Below are 21,693 nucleotides of genomic sequence, written 5' to 3'. Positions count from 1 at the left end.
ATGAATCCATAGCAAAAAAACTCATCTTGAGCTGTCAAGATTTCATGTCTCTGCAGAAACAACATTTTAAAGAGCAATAATTTTCAGCAATTATATTTATGACAGCATCCAAAGTCAATGAGTTAGATCACTTCTGATCCATTCCATTCGTTGAAAGAGACTCAAATGAACATGAATCCCAAGTCAATAAACCTTGAGTCACAAGCCCCGGTGGCTTCCCATGCCTGAGGCCCCACTCACTGTCCCACTGTCTCCCTGCAGCACTGCAGAGCCATGGAATGTTGTACACCCAATGAGGAGTGACATGGTATCACCATGCAGTCTTTATCTCACGTTTTTACGTTCTTAAGTGATAACTGTTACCTTCCACTCCTTTTTTCTTTGCTGAAATGCAAGAAATACTGGCACTGGAGACTTCTGTTCCTCTACAGTGCAACTGAGAACTAATACCAAAATAAATGTGCAGAATGGTTAGAGCTATCTAAACATTGCTCTGTCATTCAACACCATAGGCCATTTTAATTTATTCTTAAATTAACTTCCTCTACAAATCTAGCTTTCGCAACAGACAAACAACCCCCAGAGTTTTACCAGGCTGTTTTTAAATTGTGTATATGTAATATACATCATATATATGCATCACATACATAAATACATATACACATCAATATGCACTCAGCATTTTTTCATTAAAAATGTAGGCAACAGAATGATAAATTTTGTGACATTACAGGCAAGCCAAGGCTGCTTCTCCAAGCCGCTCTGAACTGGCAAGTTAATATGAATAATTGAAGAGAAACACAAATTTATCTTCTGATCAGTTCATTTTCTAGCAGTAACATGATGAACAGATATTCAAGAGGCAGTTCACAACCAACAGTCTTGCTCTAAAGCTGGAGCTGACAGAGGCTATATATTGCTTTAGAGGTAAAATAATCAGTCTCCAGCGGGAGTTTGAAGGGCTGCGAGCTGTGATTACTTCAGCAATGTATTAGCAAAGAGGCCAGCAATAGAAGCACAGGCTGAGCTAAACCAGGAGCTTCCTGCACACTGAATCTATTGATCCGCAGAACAGCATGAGGAGCTTTCCACTCATGGGACACGAATGTGATGGAGACAGCTTCTGCTCCTGCTTTCTATCCGCTCTCAAGGACTCCTTTTGTAAGTCATACATATAGTATGCTAGCCCAGAAAGAGCTGGCACTGTGCTGCGGAGTACCAAATAAACTATGATTAATTAAGAAAATGTAAGAAACATCGTGACCTGGCAGCAGTCCTGCTAGGAGCAGGCAGGAAGCCCCAGCCAGCCTGCGCTGTGTGCCCATGTAACCTGTGCCACACATAGACCACATGGCACTTGGGCCATTGCTTCGATGGAAAAGCATGACCTGAGATAAAAGGATGCTCATATTTCATCTTTTCTTTTCCCAGTCCTGTAGAAATGCAGCAGCCTGATGTAATCCTTCTGTACAGCGTATCTTAAAAAATAAAATACTGTTAATACCCTGAAATTCAAGATGTTATTGTTGGTCTACAAATCTGGAGATTTATAGTACATTTTAAAGCACCTTCCATTTTCTTTCTCACGAGGAATGTTTTTTCTGACACGTTTTTCTGAGAAAGGCTTCAAGAAAATCTTTCCCTACACATCTCTCCTGCTACTCAGTCATCCATGTCCTGATCCTCCAGAACAGGCTCACATCTAATTAGATCCTCGAGATAGATGGGATTTCTAGGAGTGAAGGACATGCAACATACCACAGGATCTTGAAGGGCTCAAGAAATTAAAATATATTATCCCCCAAATTTATTTTATGCATATGTTGTAACAGATAAACTTACTGTATCTATGTGTATCACTAGAAAGTCAGTTGCTGAGATTTGGGAAAAACTATTTCTTCCTCTTTCTTGGACTAATCTTTGTATTTGATTACACGTAAGAGTACATTTAGGACAAGGTGAAAGAATATATATAGATGGAAGTATATAGGGTGGTGACACACTGGAACAGATGGAACACTGGAACACAGGCCAGGCTGGATGTGGCTCTGGGCAGCCTGGTCTGGTGGCTGGTGACCCTGCACATAGCAGGGAGGTTGAAACTTGATGATCATTGTGGTCCTTTTCAACCCAGGCCATTCTATGATTCTATGATATATCACACCAACCATAACATGATTACTTACAGCATCATCTAATGACACAATAGATGTTAGTAGTAAAGTGTGTCAGTCATGGTGAAAGAATGAATACACACATTCTTCAAAACATCTAGTACACAAAATGAAAAAGTATTAAGAAAAAGTTGAAGTGATGTATTTTAGTGCTTCAGTCTGCTGTTTCTAAAACTGCTTGTGAAGCAGAATGCTTTAGCACACCTGCATCATTTATCTGCAGCATCTCCACAGCTGGGAGCGTGCCTTAATGCTCATGGCAGGCAGCCAAATCCAGAAGCAACCAACCAGCCTAGGAATCGCTGTCCTCATTGCTCACCTTTGCTACTAAGAGGCTGCAAAGACGGAAAGACAGATAAACTTTTGCTTTACTATAATGACTGTTGAGACTGACCTCTCTTCAACTATTTACTGGATGTTTCAAACAGAAAATCTGCTTTATTTCAGTTCTAAAAGCTACTGAAATGACTACCTGAAAAGCGAGAAGGGGAGGTAGCTAAGGGTGCCTCTTCTTGTTTGAAAGGAAAAACCGTAACCCCCCTAAACATCTTCAAATTTCTCCAAAATGTTTATGTTGATTTTATTCTCACAAACTCACAAACATTGTTTAAGGAAGATCCACGTGCACTGAATACAATGCTTTCTTCTATTCTGAGAAACCATTTCCAAGATATTCCATCAGTGCAAAAAACAGCACTTGGGTGTTCTACTGGCTGAAATTTAGTCTTGAAAGAACTCTTTCGGCTAATCCCCAAAATATAAAATTCTGCTGTTCACAAGAAACTTTCAGCTACTAGCAAGATTATTTGGAAGGGACCTCAAGAGATCATTGAGTCCATCCCCCCTGCCAAAGCACACACCCTACAATATGTCACACAGGTAGGCATCCAGACAGGTCTTGAATATCTCCATAGAAGGAGACTCCACCACCTCTCTGGGCAACCAGTTCCAATGCTCCGTCACCCTTATTGTAAAGAAGTTCTTCCATGTTTGTATGGAACTTCTTCCTATGTTCAAGATTTAGGCCATTGCTCCTTGTCCTATCACTGCATACCACCAAGAATAGCCTGGCCTTATCCATCTGCCTTCCACCTTCCTTCAGATGTTTATTAACATTAATCAGATCCCCCCTCAGGCTGAACAGACCCAGGTTCCCCAGCCTTCCCACATATGGAAGATGCTCCAGGCCCTTTATCAACTTTGTGGCAATCCTTCTAGGAGATCCCCATCTATTTTGAACTCAGGAGCCCAGAACTGGACACAGAATTCTAAATGTGGCCTTACCAGGGCAGAGCAGAGGGAAAGGATCACCTCCTTCAATCTACTGGCCACGCTCTTTTTAATGCACCCCAATGGATGGACATTTTAGGTCTGTTCTACGTAATATTGGAAAAAACAAACCTGATCAAACATTGTTAAGTATTAAAGCCAGAAAACACAGAGCTGCTACAACAGTCTGAGAAACAGGCACTAGCCTTTTAAAAAAGTGGCAACCTCAGATTTTAATTGAGATGGACTGAACTAAAGCTTTCTGTAGAGCTTCATATGCTCCTGAGACGATTAGACGCAGTACGAGGTAGACTGTGAAACTACTGGATAAGCATTGACTATTTCCTGTTTGCACCAATAATTTCAGGAGCTATTTTGAATGGGAAAGAATTATGCACTTTAATGTGGAAACCTTATCCTTTCTTGTAATTACTAGACATGACAAAAACTGCTTGTCTCTGGTTAGGTCTTTACTTGCATCAGAAATCTGACTCATCTCCAGCTCGCCTCCATCATCATGGGGACAGACTGATTATTTGCTAGTGGTCCTGAGTCTACTTGGGATATTTGTTTCTGGAGAAGGTAAGAAAAATGCACAAATGGAATCTCTCCAAAAGACACAACACCTACCTTCACAGCAAGAGAAGCATCAAAGAGACAGCATTTAACTCTTTGGGAGCCACTTAGTATTTTGTAAAAGTTATTTCAACAGTGATATTTACAGGCCACATTCATGACAATCACAAGTCAGCTTGCCAACCCTTGCATCACTCAAGACACCCAAGTATGCTTAACAGTTCATCACCGTGTTCATCACTTTCCATGCCTTCAGCTTCTTTCCGTTCACTTACAGGCAAATCATCACATTCAAGCACCTGTTAGCAGCAACTCGTACCTCTACAAAATGTAGAAATGATCTCTTCTTCCTTTCTTTTGAGATCCCAAGCATTTACTAGCTTTAAAATTAGAAAGCAAACTTTTGAAGCAATTGCCTACTACTTCAGCAGGTATAGATACTTTTTCACAACTCTTAGATATCAGTATATAGCTACTCTAAAATGGCAAGGGTGTGAAGTAGAGCCCTGCTGAACAAGCTCATATGGGGACAGGAAATTGGAAAATCCACACAGGACTACATTAAGCCTAATCAAAAAACCACATTTAAATGGAAAGAATAAAGGCAGGTTCAAATGTCCAATCAAACAGGCTGATTCTGTATAGATTTAGGAGAAACTGAGCTGCACAATTCCTCTGTTTACCATTCCATCCTTAGGGGTAGAGACAGATTTCCCAAGAGGTTCAGTTTGTTTGCACCAGCACAGGGAAAAATTTTAGCATCTTTCTATACTTTTACACAGAGCCATCATACTGTATGGTAAATACTGCAACAAGACATAGCCCAGAGGGGTTTGTAGTCCAGGATTGGTAAAAGCATCTTTTTACCTTCCTTGAAACTCAAGTAGGAATACACAGGTTTCTCAATAAATTGACTAGGAAAGTTATGATCTGTCTCCTGGGAAGCACCAATTCAAAACTCATTTCCAGTCGTGCATATTTCACATGCAGAATTAGCATCCCTGTCAAATGCAACGAGCCATCTCTTCAAGAAATTCCTACAAAAATAAATCACTGAAACGGAGAAGCTCAATCTAATCATCCTCCTCTTTATTCCCCTTTCCCTTCCCTTTTATGGTCCTGTGCAGAAAACCTGCACCAATCTGCCAAGGATGTTCAGCTCAAAGCTGAGTAAATAACTTTTCTTACAGGAACTACATGAATTCTATGACGTACTTTTCCCAATATTGACTTGTTTACAACACTGCAGTCCTTACAGAAGTAGACAACCTTTGGGGAAGGGAACTACTGGAGACTTCCACATGGTGGCACAGTTCCCTTTACTGAAAGACAGCACTGCTCTGTGTGCCTAAAAGACATTTTTAACTTTATTATTTCTTTTAATGTACTGGCCACTAGGCCACTTACTAGGCTTAAACAGATCTAGCATCTCTCTAACAAGGCCCATCTTGACAAATTCTTCTAATAGAGAGTTTAATGAGTTACAAAGCTTCCTTCTCAGAGGCCGTGCTTGCTGCCATGCAGAAGCAAGCTTCAAACCAATGCAGTGAAGGGAAGTGATGTGGCAGAGAGGCTGAAGAAGCCAGAAATCTGATTTATCCAAGTGTCAGGTCACCTGTTTTAGATCCTAACGCACTTTATTTACTCTCAAAATAACTTGGATAAAATGGGCTATCAAGGAAGCCTCCTACCACACCCGTCTTTCCATGCTTTTGTCCAGCGGCAAAGATTTTCCTGGTGTTTCCAGACCCATTTCCCATCCCTGCAAGGTACAGCCATGCAGCAGATGGAAACTCTGCCCTCAGCCTCTGGAGCTGCACAGTAAGGCCCCAGCCAGGCTGCTGAGAGGTACCACAGGCCTGGGCACTGCTACCCCTACACAGCAGCCCTGCCAGGCAGTGACAGATAGCACATCAGTGCTCAAGTGATGCAATAGACATAAAACACATGTATAATTCCTACTCCATTACTTGTCCTGCTCCTTTCAGCCATTTCAGTGAATGTTTCAAAGCTCAGTTACGATTACTCATTTAAGCATCATCAGCTCGGTTTGGCCTGCATAGGAGAAGAAAAGCCAGCTGCTGTGGACAAGCTCTTGGCTTCATCTCATTTCGCTGATACTGGATGGGTATCAGTTCCATAAATAGTGTAGCTAAATAGCTGGTTAGACAGGGAGGGAGATGATGACCAGTGTTCCTTGTCCACACAAACACTGCCGTATTCTCGACACAAGAAGGACTCCTCATCCTCCCCAGTGCTAATCACCCAGTAAAGAGTCAGACATACCAAAATACCAGCTACTTGCAGTGCTTTTCACACTGTAAGACATTGGAAAGGAACAGCTTTCTGAAGACTGGTACCTAATGCTCATCACTCCCCCACTCCATTTACTGTGCCTGTCATTATAACGAGAGCAGCTGAAGCCTTGCTTTTTAACTGCCAGCCTGCCAAGCGAAACAAACTTATTTACATCTGATTTAAACATCACAAGCCAAATAATCAAGACGACAAAGACGTTTAAGTACCCTGATCAGTCTGTTTTCTCTCCTAAAATATATAGTTAATGCTATTATAATTATTAAATCTGTTACATACTGTCTTTCTGCACGTAAGTAGCTTCTGCTCCTGTCAGTCACTGCAGGTGTATGGCAGCAAAGGCACTCATTTGAACTAGTTGGATTTCCAATTATAGAGATTCGCATACATTCTTAAAAATGGATGCAAGCACATGGCAAAACCATCAACAAGACCAATCTGGAGACATGTGCACAAGCTTTCAAAACCTCCTGCTGCCTCCTGCTCCTCAGAAAGTTTAGATTACATCAGTGAATGCTCTGATTTAATTATGGTGCTTGTTCACATAGTAGTCTCATTTTTATCTATAAATTTTATCCTCAAACTAGATTGCATTCTCTGTTCTCTAAAATACAAAGTTCCCTTTTCTAAGAAGCAGCTTCCTTGTTAGTAGATGAGAGTTGAAGCAGCCACTTGAACAAGGAGTATTTAAAGAGGGGACAAACTTGAGAATAAAGAGCCACTGCCATCGCTGAAAGCCCCAGGAAGCTATCCAGCCATGACAAACAACAAGCCCCTCTCTTACTTAGGACAGAAAACTTGCTTGGTTGTGCAAGGGGTCAGTTATTACCACTTACTCTTCAGCTGCAACATGCAATTTCTTGGCTCTCGGTCACACTTTCTTGACCAAAATGAATAAAGCTTTACATTGCAAATTCCTTTGAAAAAATTAGTCTTGCATGGTCAATCTACATTGTGCCAAAAGGAGGAATATACTAGACTTCACAACCTAGGAGACATTCTGCAGCTTGCAAGTTATGTTCACAATTGCAAATTTTTAATTGTTATCTCACAGTGTATTTCCTTACAGACCTTGGCTTCTGGATCACTGTTGATGCTACAGGAATCATCATCATCAGATTGTGGAGCATTTCTGTTAAAGAAAAAACAAACAAAAATCAACTTAAAAATAAGGTAAAAATTAAGGAAAGCACCATATGAAACTGGTTACTCCATGGCACTGAAGTCATTGTACCTGAGCTTCAAGGAGGCATAGCGCAATGTTGCTCCTTCAAACTCTTTCAGACTCGGGTCTGGGTTCACAGTGGCTGCATGCAGGTCCTAGAGATAAAGGTAGTTTGGTCAATGCAGTATTAAGGACACCACCATGTTATTTCTTATTTCAAAGGGAAATTAAATCCTCCCTGCAAAGAAGCGATAGTACTTCTGGCTGAAGTTGAAAAGAGGCATGCATATATATTCTCAAGCTGCATTTCATTCAGTGCAGGCATCTTATTTGTTATATCATGGCAGTTGCCCTGCAAGTTTAGACTCAATCCATTCCAAGTGGAAAGATCAGAAAAGGCAGCATGTTTGTGAGCTACACATCCCTAGCAGTACCCCCATTCACTTCGGCCTAAGTTATGAATGACATTCATGGAAAAATAAAAGGGGAAAAAACAGCCACTGCCATGCAAACAACAAGGGTAATAGTATTAAAGGTTCTAAAATCTGACAATATACTTGCCTTCCAAATGTCACTATTAATCTTTCCCCCATTCAGTACAGCAAAATCACTCCATGGCTGTTTCTAGACACATAATTATTCACACAGGAAGAAGCACATTGATAAAAAAAAAAAGAAAAAAAAAGAAAAAAAAACACAAGACACTGTTGTTAGCATTGATATTTACAGGATGGGTTAGGGAACAGATCACCTCAAACTTCAGCTAAGTACTATACCATGGCATTTGGAGGAAAGGGAAGAGAGGACATGCTTCTAACAGTTACTTACCAAAACAAATGATTGAAACAAGGAAAGTTAATATAAAATAGGAAAGGACAATGAAATTATTCTTTAACTATGATCTTAAAAGCAAGCAAAATAAATCTGAATATGAATGTTGGCCACAGTTGCTACAGGCTGGTAAACAGCAGTTTAGGGGAAACATAAGGATTTCCATTTGATTGGCACATTTGTTAAGAGACTAATACTACTGGAACAAGAAATACTGCAACACAACGATATATACAAGGAGAAAATACATACAAGGTAAAGATCAAATATTTTCTAGCAAAAAAGCACGAGGAACAGAGTGAAGGGAAGGAGGATTAATAAGGAGTGCAGAGGGATTTGTTGCTGAGAAAGTACTTTTGCAAAATCCAGGAGCTTTTTTTTTTTTTTAAAGAAGAAAACAAAACAAACCATCCACTCTCTCATTTTCCATTTAACTTTCTAGTAGCACTGAAGCATTCAGTGGTGCAATCAATACGGCAATAGTGCATTGAACACTATGGCGATCTGAGTTTTGTCCTTCCCTGCAAAGCCTGGGAGGAGCAACTAATGTTGGAGTTGTCCCTCCCCTTCCCCACAAGGAAGCCACCTCTTTGTAGCTCCCCAAATCCTCAAGAATTTCCACAATTAAAAGCCTCTCCCAAGATGAGCTCTGGACCGAGGCCGAGCAGCACCCACGTACCCAATGCATTAATTCACATTACGGATCTCACGTCTCAGAAGTGGTCTCAGGAAATCTCCCCTGGAGTAATTATTGGTTAAAAACAACTCCCGTTAGTAACTCCTCCCAAACATGCCTCTGACTTAATTAATAGTTGTTAGCTTTTCCTACTAAGCCCCTCATTTTTAAATTATTAGCTGTTGGCAATTATGTTACCTACGGAAGAACTTCTAGAGGTGATCCAGGTGTGTGATGAACCAGACTTTAAGAAGACAACTACCATCACCACATTCTATTGGGACCTCAAAGAAGTTCTTACTGAAAATTAAGCCCCTTCTCTCTGCACAGGAAATGGGAAAAAGGCAGTAATTTCTCTAAAATTTGGAAGAAAACATACAAAACATGAGGATTTACAAAGGAAGTCGTTCATCAATGCAGAGAAGAAAAGAGCCAACTAAAACTAAGTGAACTTCAACCACCTGTCCAGAAACAAAATATATTTTTGTGCTTTTGCTGAAGTAGAAAGGGAAGGAATGCTCCAGGTTGGCCATACTTAGTGTTTATAAGCATTTCTGCTACATGTGCAGAACTTGTACATAATGCGTAACCTGTAATTGGTTTGGATTGAAATTCACTGCTTATTTTGAAAAGCAAAATTGTCTTACAGCCTGAGCAAGTGTAAGGCATTTTTGTATTTTTCTTTTCTTAAAGCCCTTTGTGCCATTTGTGCGCATTACAGCACCATTTCTCCACGCTCATTTTCTTGTAACTTGCTGTTCAGTGCTAAGTAACTGTCGTACTTCATGCTAAATACCTGCAACCAGGCATGGAATAAAACTGGCTATCTTTATTGACTGCCCTCAGCTGTGAGCCACATTCTGCCAAATGAAGCAAAGTTTCTGTATGCCACATCATTTAAGAGACAGGGACACGAAGCTAAAATAAATAAATAAACAACAAATAAATCAATAAAGAAGGGACAAGACAAAGGGGAAAAATAGCATTACTCGGGGAACAAAAAAAAAGTTTCTAAATGTTTATTTGACTAACCTAAAAGCTGGAATAGCCCAAACAAACTCAAGACTAGCGCTTGATGCTTCACAAACAGAAGCGATAAAATAATTGTTATGGAGTCACAAAAGCCTATTAGGACAAAGAAGAAATGCTACCCACACCTATCTTCAATCCTAGATTGCTCTGTCATCCATCTAAAAGGTTTTCAGAAGAAAACAATACAAATTCCAGCCCATGGGGATGAACTAAGGCAGCCCTTCCAAGCCAGATTAGTTTGGAAGGCTGTACTCCAAGCAGCTCTATGGGAACCAGCAGTATACAGCTCACACGTGCTCCAGCCTCAAGCTGGAACCTGTCCACCACAACCACTGCTGCCAATGGGAGCACCAGGATACAGACATTTGGGAGCCTCATTCTAGATCAAATTCCACATCTTTTGTGTCAGATTGACAGACACAGATTTCCAGATTAATTCTATCAATGTGCTGGTATTTTATTGCAGTGTTATCTTAGTAATGACAGTCAAAAAACCAGTATTATTTAAATAGTGGCATGTTAGAAGCTTATCAGTGAACGTAGAAACCTTCAAATGATGAATTCCTTAGTTTATATCTACAATTAAAACAGGCATATAATATCAGCATATTAATATAAGCATCAGGAACTTGTTTATTTTCTATATAATCTTTTAAGATACAGTATATTGTATTGATCCTGCCATAGAAATGCATATGCTTGACTGAATCAAATTCTTCAGTGCATTAGCATGTCCACATCAAAATCTACATGTGTTTTAATGTGAGTTATTACATACTCATATATATGGCATTCTAGAATAGCTCTTCAAATGTCTTACTTTATACATCCACACTGTACTAAGATCTGTGCTGCTACAACTGTTCTCTGTTTAAAGCAAGCAAAATTATAAAAGATCAAAGGCACAAATGCCACATTACCAGCAGGTCTAACATTTTCATTGCAAAGACATTGTAAACAGAGGTAGAAAAATAATTCAAAAGAATATATGCATTCTCCTTCTGCAATCTACTAACCCAACTGATTTCTGATTTCTCATGAAAGACATCTACAACTTCCCTATTGAAGCCCATATGTTGTTCATATCCTAGAGTAAGAGAAATACTTAATGTTGAAGTTATATCCCTCACTTGTACATTCCAGAAATTTAAAACTGGAAGAATTTGCAGGAATTTATATAGAACATTTTTTGATTTTTTTCTCATTTTCTACATGATTGATATCAATTGATGTTCTGTCTCCATGAAACTCTCAGAAATGATTTCCAGTGTGTTTGGTGAACAGACACCTTACTGATGTGAACCATAACTGAAATGGTGTGGTTAAGTTTGGCAACCTTATGAGTAGCATTTGTGAACAGGTGGGAGCAATCTTTCTGAAGTAATAAACAAGAATGTGCATGTTTAAGCTCATACAGGATAAAAGTTTCAGGGTCAAAACTGTAACACATATTTGAATGCCCTTAACTCCCCTTGCCTTTCACCCAAGTTATTTTGGTGCATGTATCGATAAAGTCAAGAACAGAAAAAAAACTCATACCTAAATACATTAAAAAAATAACAACCAAAGACTGCCTGATACAAAAATCAAAGCTAGTATAAAGACTTCAATTGATTCCATAAAGCTGTAGACATTCTTCTGAAATGTCAGTACAAAAACGGATTACATTTCAAAAAAATCTGCTAGCGTGTTTGTGGTTCATTCTACAGAAGTCTTCTCAACATGAAAAACCAATGTGATTCCATTTTTGAAGCATACTCTTCTTTCTCAGGATTTATTTTATATTTCTATGTATATGACATCAATCAACCTTCTCAACTGTGCCTGCAAGGATCACTTTAAAAGGCAGTATCATATATTGCTCTTTCAGCCCATGTAGAAAGAGAGGACGTATTTCTTTCTGTTTCTAGTTAAAGACGGACTGCAACACGGTGATCTACTCGTGGAGATATTTTGTACTGACAAGATGATAAGAGGCTTACACTTGAGAATACTTGATATTTATTTAATAGAAACTACCCTGTAAAGCAGCTGGTGACTCAAATGAATTCTTTGTGTGATACTTCACTCCTTCTAGGTGAACCAAAAAGAAGATGCAATTACAAATAGTCTAGCAAAAAGATAGCTATAATGTGCAGAAATTTTATGTACCCATATAATGGAGTAATGCTTCAGCACATACGAGGCAACTGAAGTCATTTCACATCAATCACGCACTGACTTATTTATGTGAGCTATGATGTTTGATTTCATCCTACACATCCAAAGTTTAGGATGCTTTATGATGCATAGCCATTAGAAAATACACATGGAAAATAGATAATTACAACATATTGTCAACAAGAAGCTACACTTTGGGATAGTATCAGGCCTCATATTCTAACGCTTACTTTAGGTAACATTCAAACTTGCAATTTCAAGAAAGTATGTCTTTTTTTTTTTTTTAAATAGCACACAGCACACAACAGGACAGTGTGTTACCTCAGTTTCTGGAGTGGGAGATGGAGTAATGGAACCAAGTGATCCTTTCCTTGAGCCCTGAAGATCTGTTGGAACAGACACGGGACGTTGCCACTGAGTTGTTCCCGTAGGTATGTGCCAGTAGTAGATTCCAGCAATGTCATTGATTTTTTTCCATCCAGGTGGTAAATCTGGGTCTGTCTGAAATGACTGATCACTCCATATATCTGCTGGGAACAGGAGAAAAAATGAAAGAAAAACAGAAAATGAATCAATGTTACAAAGATATGAATGTTTTTTCTTTCATAGATCTTCTGATGCAAACAAAGCACACAGCAGGTACTACTGTTGTACCAATCCTATGGTATAGTGTTGTACCACTCCTTGACTTACTGAGTCCCAAAATAAGGCAAGAAGGTCTGCGTGGTTTGATTTAGCCTACAAAGAGGGAAAACTTAACAAAGAGCTATTCCAATATGGCTGTTACCTAATACCACCAGATAAACTAGCTTTTCTAATAACATTCAGCTTTAGGTACGTTAAAACATAGCATATAAAGAAATATCTGGAATTGTGCTGTAACCTGTTCTGCTCCCAGAACAGAAATCCAGAACCTGCAATGCCTTTACTTGCAACACGCAAAGGACTACTTGCTCAAAACAATGCAAATAAAAGAATGTAACGACCATTTTGCATACAACTGTGGCTGTCAGAAATAACATTATTCTCAACTGGTTTTATAGTAGGGTAGGAAAAAAAAAAGCCCAAACTCATCAACAGTGCCAACACAGGGATGAAACACTGGCTCTGCTGAAAAATCTCTTATTAACTGAAGAATGTGCCAGCAATTCATATCATAAGTAGAGACACTCCCAAATTTATATGAGATTACAAATGTGTATAAGAAATGTCACCAGTGGAAAAAATACAATACTTTTTATAAAGGCAGAGGCCTTGGTTATGTGAAAAACAGCTGTACCTCAGCAAGGGCAGTTTTCTCCAAGAGAATACATGCTTTCCAGAGACTGGGAAGGGAGCCAGTGCTCTTTAAAACCTCCCAGCTAAAAGCGCTTTGGAGGTGTCATTATGTTATGTGCTGTTAACCAGCTGCTATGCTCCAAGGGCTGTCAACTTGCAGGGGAAGACAATAACATCCTGGACTGACGTTTCACCAGCACTCAAGCAGACATGAGGGGCTGACACTGGCATACAAACTGTTCTAGCAAAAAAAGAAAAAAAAAAAAACAAAACAAACCACTGAGAAGAAAGGAAGCACTGTACCAGTGAGCAGCGGCTCATCTATTCCAGCAACTCACTTCCAGCTTTCAGAGACGGGCCTCAAAACACCCACAGTGAACGGTAAATGAATCGCAGAACCCTATGAGTTGGAAGGGACCCTTAATGGCCATCTAGTCCAACGCTGGTGCAATGAACAGGGAAATCTATAGCTAGATCACGTTGATCAGAGCCCTGTCCAGCCTGGCCTTAAATGTCTCTAAGCACAGGGCATCCACCACCTCTACAGACAGCCTGTTCCAGAACAACCTGACCATGAAGAAGTCCACTTCATTGGAAGCACTGGAGTTGGTTTAGGAACTGCTGTGAAGCTGATATGCTGAGAATTCCATTGTTTTCCCATTAAATTAGTGGAAGATAATTTGAAACTGTTGGACAATGTACTTATGGAATATTTTATTTCACTTGTCATGATAAAAACACAGAAAAAGATAATAGATAATACCACTCTCCTGACTTACACTATCAGTTGCTTTATATCTTCCTTCTTCACATCCTTATTGAATTAAACGTTTATTGTTACCCCGACTAACGTTTCTTACTAGGTGCTTCAGCACTTCTATTACCTGTTTCTCAATACCTCTGACTTCTGCTGCCCTCATTTAGGCACGTGCAAACTCATACACAAATGGAATGATAATTTGATTGACTCTTACACTTTATAGCACAAACCGGACAACTTTTCCTACAATGCCATTTTCAATTCTTATGTTACTGATTTACAATTTCAGGGCTAATCTGAGAAAGTTCTGCAGAAAAGAAACATAACTTTATCATTACACTTAAATTCAGTAATGTGCTTCAAGGATCGCAGCCCAATATCATAGATCAGATGCAATCATACAGTCAATTCAAAAAATTCCCAAGTATACTAAATATTCACATCAACATGTCCTTTGTAGCCTCTCCTGCATTCACCTACATAGTTCCTGACTCTGAGGTCTCACAAGTCTTGAAGTATATTCATATAATGGCTTGGGTTGGAAGGCATCTTAAAGATATCCAGTTCCAAACCTTCCCTACTGTGCCACAGGGTTGCCACTTGCTAGTTCCGGCTGCTCAGGCTTGTGCCAGGCTTTTTGTCCTACAGGACCCCCTAGTCCTAGTCCTTAGGGCTGCTGTCAGTGAGTTCTTGACCCAGTCTGTACGTCTATCTGAGATTGCTACAACAGCCTGGCCCATTTTTATTTTCAAGTCAAACAACTTACCTGCACTTTTCCCAGTGTAAAAAGAAAACAAAACATTCAATAACTTAACTGCATCATGCAAAATACTGGTATGTACAAAGATTAATTATCTCAATATCACAGTGAAGTATGCACAGCAACATCTGTAAGACCAAATACACATGGGTAAGTTTAAATAAGTGGCTCGTGAATTCCAAAATATCACAATAATGCTAGTGTTCACAGAATATACACATTGGGCCTTTCAGTGCATGCTGGAACAGAAAAATGATAAGCCTTTATTACACAGTGAGGAACAGTTTCACATTAGTTCAGGTTCGTATATTTTACAGTATCAGACAATCATACCTCAACGGTGTCGTGACATGAAATGTCACTGTGCTCACTTTAGGAAGATAGACATTGCTTTTGTCCTCGTCATATAAACATACATATGTATGCACGTGTATTTATATGCTGTTTGTGAAGTACTATGATGTGGCCGAATTATTTCTTTTAAACAAATCAACCAAACATGCAGAGGAAACAACACGATTATTTATTGCAATGATATACTGCCAGAAAAACCTAAACTGAAATGACCTGGAAGTATAAATGTACAAAACTAACAGCAGAGGAAAACTGTTAATCCAGAGACTGAAAACAATGACATTTATGCAACATTTAGCCAGAATAGAATACATTCACTTGTGCATGAGTGAACACTTGGAAAGAAATCCAGCGAAACAGCTGGGTGCATTCTGGGGTAGGAAAATATCACCTGGCTGAGTACTAGTTATTTACTAGAAAAATTATCCATTAACAAAAAAACATAGGAAAATATGCTTGCATATGTTCTGAGATAAAATAGGGAGTTAAATTTAATCACCAGTTGATTAATGCAGCTGAACAGGAGGAAGCCAAATCGCAGGTGCTCACACTGAAACGCCCGTTACTGAACTAGCCAATTAAGGGAACAAAAGTCAGCTGTGCAAACCTACTTGAAATAAATGCAACCCTGTCCCACCTACAGCTAATTTGCAAACACACCTCAAGATCACACAGGGCTAACCTTCTCACAGCCTGTGACTTCCTACCGGCACAGACTGGAAAACCAACCTAGCTTGCCCTCTTCTGTAACAGCTGAAAGCATTCACTGTGCACGTGGAAGGTAATGACCCAGCACAAGAGAGAGAGCACAAGGAAGGTGGAAGTAAAAGCCAACGTACAAAATCTGACAGGACAGATGAATGCCCTGCAGCATCAGAGACATATGACGGGAGACCAATTTTCTTTATTTGAATACAGAATAACGGGTAGTAAAGTATTTTTCCTTTGAATTCCAAAGGCCTTGTTAAATGGTATGATATAGACTCAAAATGTCTACTTGTTATATGGGCCACAGTAATAACAGCCCCTTAGCAGAGCAGAGCACAGAGGAAAAAAAAATGTACCACACTGATAACCCTGTTACATTCAAGTCTTTTCAGTCTTTTCTAATCTTTTGGTAAAAGGGAAGGAGAGAGCCACAAGATGGGGGAGGAAGGAAGCAGGTATCTGTACATCAAGTCTGTTCTGTTGATGTGGCATCTTACAACCTCCACGCAACAAATCCAGACAATTTATGACCACTGGGAACCTTTCTGCTGTACCTCCCTAGTCGTACCCAGAGGTGAAGTTCTACACAGCTACTCCCAGTCTTTTCCATGCTTTTCACTGATTTGCAGATGAAAGGTTTTGTTTTGACTTCATGCACCAATAACTGCAGGCTGCTGGTGCAGCACTGTGTGATATCCTGATCACTTGTGCCTTCCAAAAGGCAGATGTGAGGCTATGCCAGGTGAACATACACCCCTAGAAAGACTCGTAGTGAAAGTAATAACTGCGAACTACTGTGCAAAAGAAGCACATCCAACAGAATTAGAACCCAAACACACATATATGCTATAAGAAACAGGATCACATTCTTATATTCTGTTTTTTGGAAATGAACCACCAAATTCTCTTCGAAGTGATGATAAACAAGGTGCTAGGGACAGAATGAACAGTCAGTGCCTCTCCCCTAAAGTCCTTGAGCATGGGTTTTTTTTTGGTTGGTTGGTTGGGTTTTTTGGGTTTTTTTTAAGAGATTCATTTCTGTGAGCATAATTTCTTGTACATGGAAGCAGCTGATGATGTAAATGCAGTTTCTAGCCGATGCAAATTCAGCTTAACTGGAGTTGTTGAAGTGCCTGGTTTTCAGTCCCTCTTTTCAGCAAAGAAGGGCTCTTTTCACAGTGTGGTGGCTGAATGACCAAGTGAGACCATTCACCTGCAAGACTCAACAATACTTCTAAGCACTTGATCCAAATTATCTAAATAGGTTAGGAAATAAAATACTCATACTGTACAAAGATAAAGATGAGAGATCTCACTTTTCTTCTTTCAGAAAGTAGTTACTTCTCATTTACCTCTCTCAGTTCTTAGGACTGTTTTATATCTGTTCTACCTACAATTCTCAAAAAAAAAGATACCATCCGAATGCAGGATTTGATCTAGACTTCCATTATCTACCTCTCTTAGGAGCATATTTCCACATTGAAAAGTTAATTGAAAAGGAGCGTTTGGTGGCCAGACTGGGAGAGCACAATGATCCAACCTGGGACATGTTCAGAGTTCTCCAAATCTACAAAAAATAGTCTGGCCAATAGTAAATTCAGAAATCCATTTTTCAGTCTCTGGCTCTTCCATTGCTCGCATTCCAGCGGTTGGTACATGGTGTCAACAAAGAAATAAAAAAAAACAAAGCACAAAAACAACAGCATAGCCTCATTAGTAAAGTAAGAGTTTCTAACAGCAAAATTGCAAGAAGGGAATGGAGACAGGATCCAACAGCATGTTGTTGGTAGTGTTCGGGCAACAATGGGAAGCCACAGCTTAAAATTTGATGGCATTTTTCATTGCTGGGGTGAAAGCACCAAGAAATTGCTGGCTGACAATAGAATATGCCTGTTGCAGATGCTATATTTCTGGGCACAGTAAGTAGGAACTGAAAAGAAAAGGGGATGAAGAGGTTTTATTAAAAAAGAAAGAGGTGGAAGAAAGCATTTCTTACTCTTCAGAACTCCCAAGATACTGAAATAAGAATGTTTTCCTTCTATCTTCTGGGCCAAAAGAAAAATCAAGCTAAAGGGAAAGAAAAGACCTGAAGTGAAATCGTCTTGAAGATTTGGACTTTAACTCTAAAAGGAGCACATTACTCCCTCCACCTACCCTCACATGCACACTTAACATCAAGAAAGACATAAGAAGGGAAAGGAAGATACGTTGAACTAACGAACGACGGCAAACAGATCAATGAGCATTCTCTATGAAACAGCATAACATTAAGAACACGAACCCTGAATATTTTTATAACGTTTATAGGTTTAACAAAAATACACCCAAAAGACAAATTTTCTTTTCACTTTGCTCTATAGCATAACTGACAGTATCACCCACACTCATAATTCGCAGTAATGATGGCCAGCAGGTAGCCTTTCCCAAGCATTCATGCTTCTTGCAGTGATGCTATCTCAGACATAAGTGCAGCAAAAACACAAGTCACTAGGACAAACAGTTATAAATCAGAAAAGCCTGTCTAATTTGGGGAACATTACTCAACAAGGAGTGACAAACAGCCAGAAGCTGGTCATTTGGTGCAGTCTTCCCTTGCAGCATGCAATGGGTTGTCATGCCAACCCAGTCCTCCTCATCGAACTGCTGAACCAGTTGCTTGCATTTTGGGAACTCAGAAGAGGAAGATTTCCAAACAGATTCCAGGAAAAAGTGCTGAAATGCAGGATTTACAGACATGCCTGCAATCAGGCACAATCTGTGCCAAGATGAACTGCCATTTTGACCACTGGCAACATAAACCATGATTAGAAAAGCCTGACAACTTAAAAATCCTAAAGAAGCTCAGGATTAAGTACCTTTGCTATTCTTTCCTTCTTTAAAATATGGTGTGGGCTTTATCCTGCTATATGAGTTCCTACAGGCATACAGGGACTTCAAGCAGAGATGACTAATCTCAAGGAAGAGCGAAAAGCAGATTAGTCATCATTAAGGGAAAGAAAAAAAAAACAACACAAAACATTCAACCCATTTGTTTCCATGGCCTGATATCTTCTTCCTTTCAACTACCAAAACCCAAGCTGCTGATACAAGAACTGAAGAACTAGCACAGTAACAGAAGAAAACCAAGGGCCTTGGGAGAAGAAAGCTTTGGTGTCCTTGAAGTATTGGTTGATGGTGGCTCTGGTGAACATCCAGGACAGCACTGCCTGTTCTGTGTAAGAGGAAGAATTCCGGGACAATGCAGCCTGCAGACCAGAGGTGAAGCTACAAGAAACTAGCTCTTCTGTGCTTGTGGTAGTTGTTACTAATAGCAGGGGCAGGAAAAAGTACCTCAGAAACATTGTGAGGAAACCTCCACATGCTCTGTCCAGGAAAATAGGCCCGAATAGATAAGAAAAGGAGGACTAACCCATCTGCTAACAAAAAAACATCCAGCCACAGAACAAGCAGAATCTGACAAAGTTAGCAAATGAGACTTGGAGGTGCCCCCCAAAGGGCTGCTGTGGGCCAAGGAGATGCTCAGGTCTGTCGCACCGGGATGGAGAAGAGCATAACAATGGCAGCACAGCCCCATGCCTCTGCAGCACCAGTAAACATGACATGGAGGAAGGAGCACCTCAACAAAGGCTGAGGAATCGCTGCCTGAAGGCATAGTAGTGGGGGCACATTCTACAGCTCCTGCAAAAGCTTTGTAGAGTCACAAGAGATTGCTTTCTTTTGATAAATGAGCTGATAAGAGTCAGACAACTGTGAGGGTGTCTGGCTGGGGTGGAGTTCATTTTCTGTGTTTACTGTGAGGGTGACAGAGCACCAGAACAGCCTGCTCAGTGAGGCTGCAGTCTCCTTCTCTGGAGATATTCAAAACCTTCCAGGATGTTATGTTCCTCTACAACCTGCTGCACGGAACCTGCTTTAGCAGGGAGTTGGACTAGGTGATCTCCAGAGGTCCCTTACAATAACTCTTAGGATTCTGTGACTCATAGCAGCCCATATGGTGCTATATTTAAGGTTTGCATCCAACACAGTGCTGGTAACATACCTATGCTTCAGCAGTTGCTGAACACTGCTTGCACAGGGTCAAGGCCTTCTCTGCTTCTCTTGGGGTGTAGGCAGCTAGAGACTGGCTGGGCATTGGTCTGTTAGTGGGAAGCAGTGAGTGACTGCTTTTGCATCACTTGTTTCATTGCTTTTCTTAACTTATTAAACTATCTTTATCTTGACTCTTCTGCATTTTGCCTTTGAGTCTCTTCCCCATCTTGCTGGGGGGCAAATGAGCAGCTTAGCTGCCAGTCGGGGTCAACCTACTGCTGAGGAACTCAGCACAGTGGCTGAGCCCAGAATCCAGGGAAGAGCAGACAGGCATCTCTGCAGTGGGGTAAAAAGGAGTCCCAAACAAGAGAGCATCACACAAATGAATGACCTGTTAAGAACTTTGTGCTTAAATGAGATGCAGCCTCAAACAGCATGTGAACAAAGCACACTATTCACCTTGGAAAACAACTTCTTCTAAATTCTGCAGGAAATCAAAATAATTTGTTTCCAAAAGTTACTTCTGCTAGCAAATATATGTTGTATGTGCCCAGCATTATGTGTTTCTTGTTTAAATGAAGTACTAGTTCTTTCCACCAGGTGGCAAAAGCTTTTAATTAAAAATAGCAACTGTTCAACACAGCAGTCTAACATGCTCTAAATCCATGGTGAGTGTGGATGGTGCAGTACATTGAGGCATTCTTCACCACAAAATTCATCCGGATCAATATTTTTTTCCTCATCAACGAACTACTAGAAGTGGTCTGGTAAATCAGCTTTCAGGACTAAAATGATCCAGCAGCACTGTGCATCTGCTTTTTGCATAGTACCTCTTTTTCCTATGACATTTGCCATAGGGAGCAAGACTGAAGCATGTGCTCTTTAACTACTTTGTATTGTTTTAGAAGGGTTTTTTTTTTTGTCTGATCTAGTGATGAAAAATGGATGAGCCATTTTGGATGGATGAGCAGGGACTGCAGGACTCATGCAGCAGTCCGCACATGCACTGCCACAGCATACTCCATGTGCACAGGAAAATCAATCTGCACAGGAGCCCAGCCTTCCCAATGCAAACCCCTCCCACCCTGCATCCTATCCCAGAAAATTCATCAGTCTTAGCAACAGCTGCCAACTATTTGGAAGACAGGCAGGGAAAAATCAGTTTGGCGGCTCCTCTGAATTCATGTATTTCTCTACTAAAATACAGAGCCTGACTCTGTCTGATCAATGCAAATCAATATGTAAGTGTCGAGCCACTCACAGAAGAGACTGTTAACCTACAAGCAAAAATAATCTGGAACAACCAAACCAAACAGCAAGATTCAGCCTATAAATGCTGACACAAGCAGTTAAACTCAGATGTCCTTCTGACATGAAGACGCCTGCAGAGCAGAGGGAAGCTCTGTGTCAGAGGCACTCTGCATTGCCAGCATCACCTTCTACAGCAGTGCCCGTGTGCAGCACAGAGCTGCGCTAGCACCTCAGCAGCCTTGATTCTCCACACAGGAACCAATGCACCATGAAGCTTCACGTCCAGGTAGAAGCCTGTTTTACAAGTACCAGACATTGCCGAGTTCAGTACCTCCTGACCCACAACTCTCTGCT

At 40.3% G+C, this 21,693-nt stretch overlaps 1 protein-coding gene across 25 annotated transcripts in view; it reads right to left on the bottom strand.

Moving 5' to 3' along the window:
• The window catches only part of APBB2 (amyloid beta precursor protein binding family B member 2), a 166,520-nt gene that overhangs the window by 49,777 nt on the left and 95,050 nt on the right, over positions 1-21,693 (bottom strand). For 15 of the 25 annotated variants that reach the window (XM_046940891.1, XM_046940892.1, XM_046940896.1 and 12 more), the window contains 4 exons: positions 12,521-12,729; positions 8,062-8,124; positions 7,570-7,655; positions 7,407-7,467 (listed from right to left, as the gene is read on the bottom strand). In XM_046940891.1, coding sequence (XP_046796847.1) covers positions 7,407-7,467; positions 7,570-7,655; positions 8,062-8,124; positions 12,521-12,729 — 419 coding nt within the window. The remainder of the gene's footprint in view (positions 1-7,406; positions 7,468-7,569; positions 7,656-8,061; positions 8,125-12,520; positions 12,730-21,693) is intronic. The other 10 variants (XM_004936097.5, XM_420735.8, XM_040699799.2 and 7 more) reach the window with 3 other exon arrangements.

Source organism: Gallus gallus, chromosome 4 (genome assembly GCF_016699485.2).
Source record: "Gallus gallus isolate bGalGal1 chromosome 4, bGalGal1.mat.broiler.GRCg7b, whole genome shotgun sequence".
Classification (NCBI taxonomy): domain Eukaryota; kingdom Metazoa; phylum Chordata; class Aves; order Galliformes; family Phasianidae; genus Gallus; species Gallus gallus.
This window is presented reverse-complemented; position numbering and strand designations above follow the sequence as displayed.